Source organism: Strigops habroptila, chromosome 1, assembly GCF_004027225.2.
Source record: "Strigops habroptila isolate Jane chromosome 1, bStrHab1.2.pri, whole genome shotgun sequence".
Lineage (NCBI taxonomy): Eukaryota > Metazoa > Chordata > Aves > Psittaciformes > Psittacidae > Strigops > Strigops habroptila.
In genome coordinates this window covers 9,300,838-9,314,834 of record NC_044277.2, presented here as the reverse complement: position 1 = coordinate 9,314,834, position 13,997 = coordinate 9,300,838, and the positions used below count along the sequence as shown (strand labels likewise).

The 13,997-nt window shown below is 39.8% G+C and overlaps 1 protein-coding gene across 3 annotated transcripts in view; it reads right to left on the bottom strand.

Moving 5' to 3' along the window:
• ASAP1 (ArfGAP with SH3 domain, ankyrin repeat and PH domain 1) overlaps positions 1–13,997 on the bottom strand; it is a 150,739-nt gene that overhangs the window by 124,219 nt on the left and 12,523 nt on the right. For all 3 annotated transcript variants that reach the window (XM_030477165.1, XM_030477173.1, XM_030477199.1), the window contains exon 2: positions 7,482–7,568. In XM_030477165.1, the coding sequence (XP_030333025.1) occupies positions 7,482–7,540 (59 nt within the window). In that variant the 5' untranslated portion in view covers positions 7,541–7,568. The remainder of the gene's footprint in view (positions 1–7,481; positions 7,569–13,997) is intronic.

Below are 13,997 nucleotides of genomic sequence, written 5' to 3'. Positions count from 1 at the left end.
CCTCTTCAGGCTGAGGTTACTGAGCTTGAACACTAGTCTTTGGACTGTAAAATAACCTCATCTGCTATCCTAACCAAATCCTACCCCAGAGAGTGTGGACACAAAGCTGGACATATTGCTACAGATGTAATTTCTTTAATACTCTTTAGAGGAAATGAAAACTGCAGAATTGAGGAGCAGCATGGTCAACAAAGAAAGCCGGGAGGCAGGCCAGGGAAACGGGAGCAGTGGAGAGTGACAGAAATGAGGACACAACAGAGAGTAGCAGTAGCTGAGCTTCTGTGTTTCCTCATCAGGAAAAAAAATTACCTTTAAAAATAAAATATATAAAAAGTAGAATGAATGTAGAAGAATACTGGGAAATCAGAGAACAGCACAAGGCCTAAAGATGAAAAAGGAAGATCAATAGCTACTGATCATAATTGCCCATTAGTTTGGTCTTTTGGCAGTTCTGAAATTGTTAACTCTATTAAAGAGAATATAGTTCTCAGTTTTGATGCTTTGAGGCAGCATTTCCTCTTCCCCTATACAAATGCTAGTAGAGAAAATAGCCCCATGGGCATGACCTCTTTAGGCTTAGATTATCTTCACTTAAACTCACTGGAAGCAAGATTAGTTAATTAATATGTTGTTAATAAAAGATAAATGATACAACTTGCCTGTAAAAATGTGCTTGCATTTAAACTAGTCGGATTATATAAGTGTTTCAGATAGCTCTTAGTGGATTTCAGATTTAACCATGTTTCCTGTTTTGAATTGTCACCAGTATCTGAGATTCGCTTCTAAATTTGCAAGATGCACCTCTCTATAAATTGTCACTAACTGAAATCACTGTTTCACTTCACAAATGTCAAAGAATAATCAGCAGAATGTGAAAGTTATATTTCACAGCGTCTGCTTTAACGCTATCTTGGTCTGTGCTAGATCCTGGGGGAGGCTGTGCCGCAGCCTATTTCTCATGTAAGGCTTGCCAATAGAAGTTATGCTTATCTCACTCCTCTTGGTATTCTGATGTCAAATGCATTTCCCTGTCCATCCTGGGCCAAGCTAGCGCGGGTGAGCATCATCCAAGCAGGCCTGTAAAGCACACTCCTTACTGATGATACATTGCAGTCAAGGAAATTTTGCTGTCTTGCCATCCCACCCAGTGATTCAGTCTACAAATCCATTTTATTTCCTGGCCTTTTTTGCTGTGATTGCCAACAGGAGAGTTAATTACAGCGAACTGATATTTCTGCAGTATTACTGATAGTCACCATGCTTAGGGAGAGGCTAAGGAGCATGGCAACGACAGCACAAACTACTAACACAGGTGTTTTGCAACAAGCTGAATAGCAACTATGGTATTTTTCATTTTATAGTACTCTAGTCATATGTAGATTGAGATAATCAGTCATTCACAAGAGCTGAGCAGTAGTCATCAGGTGATGATGACTATTGTTATCATTGCGAACTTTCAAACATTACAGATCCGTGCCAGAGGTGAAGAGCTACACAGCACTTGCACAGCTCTTCATGTCGTCAGTGCAATTAACTGTTTAACCCACGCAGTGGTGAACAGCAAGGTTATATTTCCACTATAAAGGAGACAGATACAGAAGGCTGTGGCCCTGCTGACCAAAAGCAGGGCTGTGTTTTTGTCTGTTTAGCTTTAGCAGTGCAAAGTCAGCTCTTCAGCGTATCAACGCCTCAGCTGTGCTGGAGCTGGCGGCTGATCTCCCATGGGATAGACTACTCTGCCTGTTAGAGAGCAGCCCCAGGACCACCCCCGAGGCCATGCTTGCCTGCTGCATAGGTAGCGAGCTCACAAATAGAAACTCAGGTGTGGCTTCTGCTTGGTTTTTGGAAACAAGCTTGACCCAGGTCCCTGGCTGTGCACCAAATATGCTGTCAAGCATGCTCAGACAAGCTGCCTCCAGGGCCATTTGCAACCTGTCAGTGTGGCGGGGAAGTGAGTTGTTAGCTGAAGAAGGAAATCACTGTGCACATGGCTACTGTGCAGATGACTCCTCTTGATTAGTACAGACACAGTCATGCCAGGATCTCACATGTCAAATTGGGGTTTTTTTCCTTCCCAAGAATGATGGAGATAATGCCACTTTTCAAATCTGGGTTTACACTAACACTCATTTCTTTACTTTCAAGGTTCTCTTTGTGGCTATTACTGCTGATAAAAGTGGTGTAGATCAGACATTAGAGTTTAATTAAAACATCAAATCATTGAAAGACACATGCTTTTGTTAGTAAACTATATAGTTGTTCTTTTTATGCTCCTTAGCATCTTCACAAACACAGAGAGTATCACCAGCTCAGCAGCAAATAGCAACAGAACTAGTGGTGTGCTAAAACTCATCAGGAAAATATCCTTAGGCTATGCTGCTTTACTCTACTGCTATTCTGAATAAATTTGTGGTTTGGTGGTGTATTCATACATGTCAACTAAACACAGCAGTCAGCATTATTTCTTATCCTCCTTCCTATCCTAACTCCCTGTATGGGATCACTGTATCATGTAAGACAGCCATGGCATTTGATACCTGGTAAAGCTGGCTTGAGATTCCCAGAGAAAAATTCTGCATGGTTAACTGCTATAGCTACGTTTTAATAATTCCATTTTCAAATAACTTCTGACAAAATTGATGGGAAATACTTATTTAAATTTATGGCTGTAGAACATCCACAGATATTTCTGAACATCAGCTCTTCTCATTTGAGTTGAATATTGGGCTTAGAGGTTAAAAGGAGCTTCAAATCAACAAGAATCTCAGCAGGGTGAGTTTGGCTTTTGATTTTTGGAGTATCTCGTGCTAAAACGCAGTAAACTTTTTTTGTTAATGGATGTCTCATGGTTTTGTTTTGAAAAACAAACCCATCCCATTTATGTAAGGACGTGTAATATCATCCCTTTATACTTCAGTGGGAGATGTTTAGTCAGGAGGAGTTTCATCTCAGGAACAGCGTCCCCTCAGAGAACGGTCCCGTTGGCCGGCTGAGCCATGTGTGAAATGTAACAACTACATATTTTAACCTGCAGCGTGTTTACACTTTTAATATCATATAAGTGCATGATGTACTCACAGGAGAAAGCAAAGCCTATTTTAAACATTGAAGCCTACATCACACGTTGGCTGGTGCTAATTTGCTTGAAAGGAAGTTATATGGTAAACTGCAAAGTGTTTCTGCTTGAGAAAGAAGACTGTTGGGTTTGACATTTGCAAACAAATCTTTGAAGTGATTGTGTTATTGGGACAGAATAGTCAGGTAACTTTCCAGTCAAAGAAAAATGGTTTTATCTAAGTTGTATCGCTGTACATGCAGAAACCCAAAATCCAGATCCAGCAAACATGCTGATGGCAATTCTGTACTTTTAAGCAACAGCATCTACCAATATGGCTCTTGAACCACATGAGCTGCATCAATAATTTGTGTTGCTGCTGTGACTGATTTGAATAGAAGGATCAGCTTATTTCAATTTTAATACTGGCATCTCTGAGCATTTGTCTTCTGTTGGTATTTAAAATTAGATAAGAAAACATAAGCAACTGCCTCAGAAACTACAGTATTAGTTTAAAAGCCTTTTAGCGTTAGCAATAGTGACTTAAACAAAAGGTTCTTTTTGCATTCTTTCAATATTAATACGATAGCAAAAAAGGAACCCATTGTGTTCTCATTATAAAGGACATTTTGGTAACATTAAAATCTTGCATTTTTAATGCTCTGTGTACCAAACGAAAAAGATTAAATCAAAACGTCAGAAACATTCCACTGAATTATATATTTTGCACCCTATTTACTTGTATGTCCCATGTAAGTAGCTTGGCAGAACGATAGGTGAGCTCAAATAGCCATCTCAAAGGACAGCTGAAAATAACAGTGCTGAAACTGAAGTGCAGCATTGAGTTACACAAGATTAAGCTGACTAATCTGCTGATTCAGTTTTGCCTTTGTTTTTTGGTTTTGTCGTGCAGGATCAGGAGTCATTCAGGCAAACACATAATGGCGTTCCAGACTCACAGTAACAACAAGAAGCAAGGGGCTGTTCTGCTGCAACCTCTGCATCCTCCAAAGAGAAAACCAGCAAAATGCTCACCAGCAGCAAGTGGCAGCAGGCTCAGGGCAGGGAAGGCATGCTCTGGGTTTTGTTGCAGGTGTGCTGAATTTAGCATTTTTATTGTCCAGAGGTTTTTTGTGAGAGATGCTCATTTAAGAATCTCACTTCAGGTCATAGGAAGTGTAATACTGCATGTCAGGAGAGATCAGATTCAAACACAGCCCTTGAAACGTCTACAAAATATAAAACCACAGCAGTATATTCTTCTGCAAGGACTGTATTTTGCATAGTCTAAAGATATCAAACTCTTAGGAATGTTGATGGATAAGAAAACTGTCAGTGGAGCCTCTGGCAAATGTAACCTTTGCCCATGGTGCAGGTGGGAGCCTGCTCATCGCTCATGGAGACAGTTGTGCAAGGACTGCCAACCCCATGGAGCTGCTCTGCCAGAAGTATCCACCATCACCATGTTGGTGAGGATGGGCGCAGGGGAAATCTGTGCATGGTTACCTTGCATTCCTGACCCTGAGTGGATCCTGGGAGGCCTTTTAGAAAAGGCAGAGCAGACACATTAGCATGAGAGCAGGTCATGCCTGTGGGATTGCAAAGCGCAAGACAAAGCCAATAGATCATGAAGGGCTACTCTGATTGAAACAAGAGAAATAAGAGCCCTCCAAAAGCAGGAATCATAGGAACTGAATACTTTTTTTTTCAATATGAGAAATAGCAGTGACTAAAATCAGAGAATGATACTGCAGAAATGAACATGTTGCAGGGCAGCTGGCATAGCAGGCTCTCCAAAATTAAAAGAAAATGAAATAAAGCCTCAACCCGCACTGCAAACATTTCAATATTTTCTCTTTCCCTCTGGAAATGATACGGCTGTCTCATTATCCAGGCACATCTCTGGTTCTACCTAAGCTGCTAAATGTGTGCTGATGGCAGCATGCATCTTGCCTGCAGTGAAACGGGAGGTTCACGCCAAAATGAACCTGGGAAACAGTTTAAGAACAAAATAAAGGCTCTGTAGATCTGGGATCATGTCCTTGAGCTGCCACTCATGGCTGTGACATGGCATTTGATCTCTGTGGGCTTCATTTCTCTATCTGTGGAAGGCAGACAATTACCTGTATTTTTCTAGGTGAAAGCACACTGGGCTTTTCCAGCTGAGTAGTGCTATATCAGGAGTAAGTTTTATTATATGTTTTATGGTAAGAGTTTTAAAAAAGTAGCTGAAGGATGAGAAGGGCTCTCAGGCCAAACAATTTCATCAGCTTTTTATTGGATAGAGAAAAAGGCTTGGCAGGTAAAGGAAAGGGTTTCTTTCTACTAGTTGTTCATGATGTGGAAATCTAAAGCAGAGAGATCTGGTTTTGTGAGGGTTTTTTCCTCTTCTGTATTGTGAATTTATCAGCATTAAAGCAGTATTTAGCAGAAAAGGGGAGAGTGAGGTCCCATCATGTTAAACGGATACACAGAAGTCATTTGTAGCTTTACACAAGCTTTACTAAGACACATGCAGACGAGCATGTGCCTGGGCCTACTGAGTTGAAGTTCAAAAGCTGGCATACAGTGTTGACTGAGCATACTTCATTTCTTAATTCCCTAAATAGCATCTCATTAGGGAAATGCTGGAAATAAATCTGCAGATGTTGGGTGTTATAAAAAAGGCCCTTGCAACCACTGCACTTACCAGCACATCTGCATTTCCCTTACATAAGCCTCTATTTTCAAGGATGCATCACTTGGCCAGTCTCTAAACTTGAACTTAGCCTCTTGGGTTTTGGTGGGGTCTTCTGGGTGTTTGTTTGTTTTATTAAGGAGATAAATATGTTTAACAATACATAAGACCTGAAATAATTTGAGGCATACCTGCTTTAATGCTCAAAAGCTTTTCGTCAAGCAAAAAGCACTCAAATTTAAAATCAGGGTCTGAATGTTTTAATAAAGTAGGTATTTGAATGTTGTAGTTGTGGGGTTCTATTAAAACCCAGGATGGCAGACAACCATCTGGAAGCTTTTAGAAACTGGTCTTGCTGCACGGACCTAATCTCCATTGGGTCAGTGTTGGTATGGTGCTAAATGAAATAAAGTCCAGAATTTCAGCCTAGAAGTCCATCACAGCAGCCACTCTCTCTGATTACTCATTTGCTGCTACTTTTAACCACTAAAATTGAGCTTGCTGCTTCCTAAGTCAACTGGCTTTCCATTGACTACAGTAGAAGGTCATCAGCTGCTCATCTGTCCTGCCTCTAATGATTTTTGTAATGCATTGCTGACCCCAGCTCAGGAGCTGCAGTCAAGACACAAATCCAGAGGAAATCAGGTTGCATTAATTTCAGTGGTCTTACCACTACTTACTTGCTTGGTGGTGGTTGCGTTTTGTTTTATTTTATTCCTCCAAGAAAATCAAGGAGAAGTAGGATATAAAAACCTAAGTGCTGATTCAGAATCAAATAGGAATATTCAGCTTAATAGCTTCATATTTTTGCAAAGATGATTGTTTGACTTCTGAACTCTTGCTTATTTAAGGCAACATGGACTTAAAAAGGAAAAATATGTGTAGCCATGTGACAAAGCAAATGCACGAAAGGAAGATTTATTCAGTTTTCAGAAGATCAGCAGCAGTGAATCACCCTCTTGGCTGAGCTGGAGTGCAATATGGTCAACTGCTTCCCCCAGGGAAGAAGAAAAGATGAAAGTCCCACACTGCGGCGATGGCCACGCAGGGAGCAGTGACCTGTGCCAGGACAGCTCCAGCCAGTGCACCAGGTACAAAGAAAACTTCAGCCTTAAGCATCAGTGGTGGTGTTGTAGGAGCAATCTGAAGGTAGCTTTTAGTGGTTCAGTGAAACACAGTAAAAACTTCACAACAAGAGCACTCACCATCCAGAGACTGAATAAACAAAAGCATATTTAGACAACTGTGTGCTATTCAGAACTTTACATCACAAGAAGAAGAGAGTCCCTCCTCTTTCAAGCCCCCGCACAAATCTTGCCATAGATTTTTCAGGCTGATCTCAGAGATTTGTTGTTTTCAAAGTTAAAACAACATCAGTTACCACATCTAGATGAGTTGAATAGAGTTACAGTGCCCTTTTTATCCTCTGCCCCCCTCAACCAGCTTTGAAATCTATGAAAGCAAAGCAAAATACATAATAAATGTTAGTGTTTGTTCCATTATTTGCTCAGGCAATCAGTGTTTGGTAAGGATTTACTGACTTGTTGGAATTTTTGACCCTTGAAGGATCAATAGGTTATACCTTTTCCGAATAACACCCACTGTAGTAATGCCCAAAGTGTCATTAAGCAGAGAAAAACCCACTGGCAGATATTACAATGGATAAAATTTCTGTTAGGCTTATTTTTCATAGATCCTGCTCTGCTTTTAACTTTTTAAACCAGGTATTTGTGTCTTTCTTATTCTTACCGATTCCATAGTGAATCTCTTGAAGAAAAACTTGAAAGCCTGGAAGCTGAAGATCTCATGTCTCATCTGTCACAACCAGAAACCTACCTAGATGAGGAGAAAAGATCAAGTAAGTAAAACTGACCAAAGCTATGTATGGGACTAACAAGATCACTTATTCAAAGAGCCAGTTTGAAACAATGTCTATTAATTCTTCAGTGATAACAATTTACCATACATTATTTGATTACTGCATTTGATATCATGAATGTCATCGTGGTAAAGAGATCCATCAGAAATCACCTGAAAATAATACCTTGTTGAAAATTGCTACAGGAGAGCTTCATTCAGCTGAGTGGGAAAACTCTCTGTCTAACTCAATGTGGCAACTATTCAGTCAGCTGCAGTGAGTGCAGAGCTGGGAACATTGCCTGTCCGAGTTGTCTGACACTTTAGAAGACCTAGTTTTCAGATACAAAGTCTAACCATTCACTCTAACCATTCAGGCTGAAAATTTCTGTGTCAGGTGTGTGCACCAGACTGATTCTTTTTGGAAGACGGAGATACGATTTGAAGGATCAAGAGCCTGGGAGCAAGAAGTGGCCTGATGGGGAAGAATCCTGCCTGTAGGAGAGGGGAGGAGGGTGTGGGGAGACAGTAATCCAGGACATGGGCAAGTGGTTTCACAGTTTTTCATCAGACTCCTCCACTGTTATATGTCATACTATTTCCAGTTTAAGACTTGTGTTTCTGTGGGGGAAGGGACGTGATAGAGATGCTGAAAAGCCTCTGAAGGAGGTGGGTAGGACTGGGACATACCTTTCATATTGCAATCTGTTGGACTGAACCCCATGGTAGGTCCAAAGGGACAATATGGAAAAAGCGTGGGGTCAGTTATTGGTGCTGGGAAGGAGAAGACTACCCAGAAGCTGTTGCCTTGTAAGATGAGGTGGTAGAGCAAGGAGGCTGGGACAACCACATGAGACAGAGACGTGGACTAGGCAGGCTGGTAGAACGGGAGACAGGACAAGGACCCATAAGGATGACATTGGGATCAGAGGGGCCAAGGCAGTAGGGCAGGGAGGGAGGAAGGCCACCACCAGATCATATCCTTTGCTTAGGCAGTCTGCCCATTTCCATTTGAGCACACCACATGATTCCATGAGGAAAAGCACATCTCCTCCATGAGTCTTTTTTTTTACCTTCTATCTAAGAGAAGTCTTGTTACTTCTGTTGACCTATTTCCCCGGAGACTGCTGTAGTTTGTTTATGGGTTTTGTCCTGTTTGTTTTATGTTTCCAAATATGTCATGTGGGTCTGGAGGTTTGCCAACCCTTAACATTAAAAATAACATAGAGTAATCCCTCTCTCCAAGACACATGGGATTCAATTAAACATTGCAACATAGAAGTTTTTGGATGGGATGTTACTGTATCTCTTTCTCCTTTCTGAGCCTTTAGGATACTTTAAAGTAATGTTGTCAAGAGCTCTTTTGCCATTACTAGGGCTAGACATCTCTTTAACCAGCAGATTGCAGAGTTTTACATACTGGCTGGAAAGTATCTGAGATTCTACCAGGTATGCGTCCAGCTTGGCAGCATGGGGGAAGAAATGGTTATGGGTTCTGTCCATAAGGAAGAGGTGTGTCCTTTGATATGAAGCTAAGGGTGTAAGAGGAGAAGTGTCTACCTTAAACCAAGAATATTATGCTTGAATATTATGTTACAAGCAGGAAGGTGGTGTTAGAAGACCTGGTCACTGCACTGTTTTTTGTGGACTGGGAAAGGCCTCCACCAGCAGACAACGAAGTACCACTGTCTTACAACAAACCCACAGTCACTGGGAACACTGGATCTGACTCAAACCACAATGACATGTCTGCTTGTTGTTTAATTTTACAGCACATCTGTTCCTTTTAATGGTATTATCCATCTCCTTGGGCAAAACAGTCACCTTCATCATTATAGGTGTATGCTATTCAAATCAAAGCAAAAAGACAAGAATCTATAATGGCTCATTGCTTTCTAAATCGAATGCTGACCTCAGTGCACAAGTAACTATGATTTACATTAAATTCTGTTTTGACTTGATGGTAATTTATTTTTCATAAGTCAAGAAAGTCACAGAATCTCCTTACTTCAGCTATAATAAGCCACTGAATATTACTTAATTAGTCATCTTTTATAGACAGCAAATGAGTTATCAGCATTTGTGCTTAGATCTCAGTGGTTCAGGATGATTATATTCCCTTTTTAGGTCTCCTACACATTTCTGGGCCTCTCAGTACTACAGCAACCAGAAAATAAAATGAAATACGAAAGAAATCTAGAAAAATATTTACAAAGAAATCAAGTTGGTTGAAGTTATCAGGACTGATTGATGAGAAACAACACCTAGAAGGAAACATATGTGGCTTTCCTAGAGAGAAGAAAGGTGGCCCAGTAAGGAATATGCTCATGTGGGTTCAACACCTTGACATGGTGACCTTGGAGAAGTTATTAGGGCATCATTCAGATGGCAAGCTCCTCAGGCTTTAAGCCCATGTGGGTGTTTTGTCTGGATAAAGATACTTTTAAGGCTAAATACAGCTTTTATGAAACTCTCAAACCGAGGACAATAATAGAATTCAGGCTGTATGAAGATAGCATCTTGACTCTGTTTCTCACCACCCCCCCAAAAAACAAAAACCCCAAACAGAAAACCAGTGCCTCCCGACTCTCCAGGGCAATGTGAGAGCAACACTATCAGATTTATGTAAAGTCCTTATATATGACAGTATGTGAGTGGGAGCAGGGAGTGAATAGGAAATGTAAATCCCAGAAAAGATAGAAAACAATCAGAACCTGGAGAAATATGATTGGTTTTTAGCTAGGGACACCTGCACCCAAAGAGAGAAAGACTAGTTGGGGCTTAAGTAAGGCCTAACTTAGAAGAGCGTGACAATGGCAGCTGGGTGAAAATTCAGTATAATACAATACAATACATACATACAGTACAACAATACAATCCCAGATTCTATTAGTCCTCAGATGAGGAAAGCATTTGTTGTTGTGCCTGATTATGAATATGTGCAATTATTTATTGCAAATTTTATTAATTAAATTAATTAGTAATTTTATTTATTAATTATTTATGGCAAATTCATATCGAATTTGTACAATCTTAAATGCTTGAATAATCCTAGCTCTTAACTAGTAAGTATAATGAGTTGAATCCCTATATTTTTAAGCTTTTAGAACTTAAAAGCTTAAAGTGTGGAAAGCCAAGAGATTCTCAGTTATGGAATACAAAAATTGTCAATATATTGCATAATAGTCAAGAAGAAAATCTCATGCGGAGATTTTTCAGAGGAGAGGAAAAGATCAGGAAATATTTTCATACTCTTTAATTCCCTGCATTTAATATTGCTTGAACTCTGTGATTTCGTGCATAAGTCATTTCATTACCTATTTTTTCTTCTTTCATAATAGAATACACAACCTGAACAGCAATAATATAAATATCTATTTTGTGTGTCTAATGAATATTTCAGGACAAACATTAAACAGGCAGTTTCCATGTATGCCTGAACTGGAGTTAACCTAACCAGAAAACCTCAACCAACCAAAAGTTAATATTGTTTCTACAGTCCCTGATGTAACAATAATAGTAGTTGTACACCACCATGCTGAAAATCAACTCCCTTTATGTCCAAACAATAGCATGAATCACAGAATTCTGACCTTGATATACAAATGCGATCATGTAGTAATTATAGCTCTTGTGCTTTCTGTATAAACAGACTGCTTCATCTGGGAATGCTGTAGGGTACTGCTTCATTCTGCAATTTACAGCTAATGACTGAGCAGAAAGCTTTTATATCCCAAGAAGTTTTAAAATCAAGCAGGTAGAAAAGAAATCTGATTTCCTGCAAACATACTCTGTGGAGAAGCATATCTTACACGTTTAAAGATTGTCTTCAAAATCGCATTTTGCAAGGTTATTCAATCTGTTTTCATGGGCAAAATACGGAATTACATTACTTGGTCCATGTGATAACTGACATGTTCTTGAACAACTGTGAGATTAAAGAAAATGTCTTTCATTTCATGCCAAAATCTGCTTGTTCTGTTTGTGTCTATGTTGGTATCATCCAAACAGGATGTGACAAACATACACTCTTCGGCTTCACCCTAATCCACGATTTGGATAACCCTGTTAGGATGTGGTCTAACAAACTTCAGTGAAGCAAATCCGAGGATATTTGTCTGTGGACAAGTCACTTGAGACTTGCTTTTATTATGTCCTAAGCAAAAGAAGCTCTGTCCTGACCTCATACATCAGCTGTTTGTGTTTTCAGTGCTTCCATAAAAATACACAATCAAAGGCACTGACATGCCTATAGGCAAGACGTGAATCCTGAAAGAAGTAATAATGGAAAAGTCATCACTGAATTGTACTAACCCAGCATAGAGCCCAGGAGTGACCCTGAAGAGCTGACTGACATCCTCTTGCTGATGAGTCCCTATTTATAATGGTTTCTGAGAAATGTCAATTGCTCAGTGTTTAATCTGTTAAATAATTACAGCGATGACTTTAGATAGCTCTTAATCAAAATTCTGTTTGGTGCCAGAAGTTCTACCAAGTATTACATCAACAGTATATGAAATAAAATATGTTTTCCTTAATTCCATCCTGACTAGCATGAATTGCATATCTTTTCTCTGATTCTTTATGAATAGTGCCTGGAATTTGCCATTGCAGTGTTTTACACTGGATTGATGTCAGGCTGAGAGGGTTATTAATCCTCAGGTCATTCCACTGAACTTTTAAATGTATTGGCAAAGTATGAGCTTTCTTCCATTCATCTTGAAATACCCACATGTTTGAATATGTATGGAAGATCAACTTAAAAATTCAGATAGTTTCTTGAACAGTACTCTTTTAGAAATATTAGTTAAAAAAGAATCTAGTTTTAGGACATGGCATTACTCTTAGAATGGAAATTAGTTCCCCACTCTCATCTGATATGTTCATCATATGATTATGAAATGATCATGGGAGGATATATGGGCTGTGCCAGTGTTACAGAATAGTTGCACTGGACGGCTTAGATGTGGCTTAGGAATTCATGCTGCAAAACACGATAATTCCGAGACTCAACACTTTAATAATATATCACCACTGTACGACACATTGCTCTAGAGGGCCTGAGGGCTTAAGTGTACTTGTTTAGTAATTTTCTGCAGTCTCATTCAAAGGTGAATTTTCTTTAAGACTCAGATATATGACAAAGAGATTTGTGTAAGTATTTAGACAGGACTCTTCAATCTTTGAAGCCTGTCTTTCGTTATTTGTCTAAGGGCTTCAGGATGATGGTATTGTGAGTTAAATCTCCTTGTGTCTACTTAGGAATGACCTTTTTATCGCTTCCAACTATATCCATCGTCTGTTTCTTGGGCTCAGGGAAGAATTTTCATTTTGTAGCAGCAGCAGCTAATCAGAGTGTCTGCTGCTCAGCCTCAGACCTCTGCAGAGCTTTCACTGATCTCGTCAAGGGTATTTTAGGATATTTTTTTGTACTTGATGACAAGGCTGCCATCCGCAGACCAAGACTTTTTGTTACTTACAATCCACTTCTGAAGACTGTGAGGGGCTAATAACCCATAAGAGTGCTTCACACCTTCTCTGTAAGACTAGTGACTGCTTAACTATTTACTCAGTATGTAGTCTACAGCAAAATAACCTGTACATATACAATTTGTATAGAGATATATATACATATATAGGTATATAGATAATAGATTAATAATATAATCTGAATATGACACGAAGGTCTCTTGTCACTGCCCCCACTCATTCTCAACAGCCACTGATTGTGGGCTGAATTCAGTATCAGCCATTTTGTGGATGTATATTTAAGAAAAAGTCACTATAAAAATGAAAAACTAGACCTGGTGTATCTGTGTGGAAGGTCAGCTTGTCTCTGCATGAAAAGTCTGGTGCATCTGAACTTCCTGTGTCCTTCCTACAGTAGCTTTTCTACTCTGTGTCGACAGCTCTCAAGCAAGCAGCACAACTCCTGCTTCTAGCCGTCATTGATTAGTCAGGCACTAATAAGGTCTTGCATTGTCCTTGTGTCTGAACATCTCACAGAAGTTAATGAATATATTTGGTATATATTTGTAGGATGGCTGTATATCGTTGTGATCAAAGGCTGGCTCTGTACTTGAGACCCCAGGCTGAAGATGAGCACATCAGGCTCCGGTCTGTGGCAGAAGCAATGGACTGGATCCTGATGTGTTCACCTTCAGTCTGATGTCTCAAGTACAGAGCCAATCTTTGATCACAAGGATGACTCCACAGTGTCTTCTGCCAATCCCTCTTGTCTTGGTACTGTTCTGCCCTTCAAAGTGGTGTGTTCTTCCTGCCTTCCTCTTTAACATGCAGCAAGCAGTGGCACTCTCCTACTTAGCAACCTTCTGAAAATGTCATGTATTTTGGCTGATATAATACTGCTACCTATCCTGTCCTTCAGCTGGGTGCAGAACTATCAAA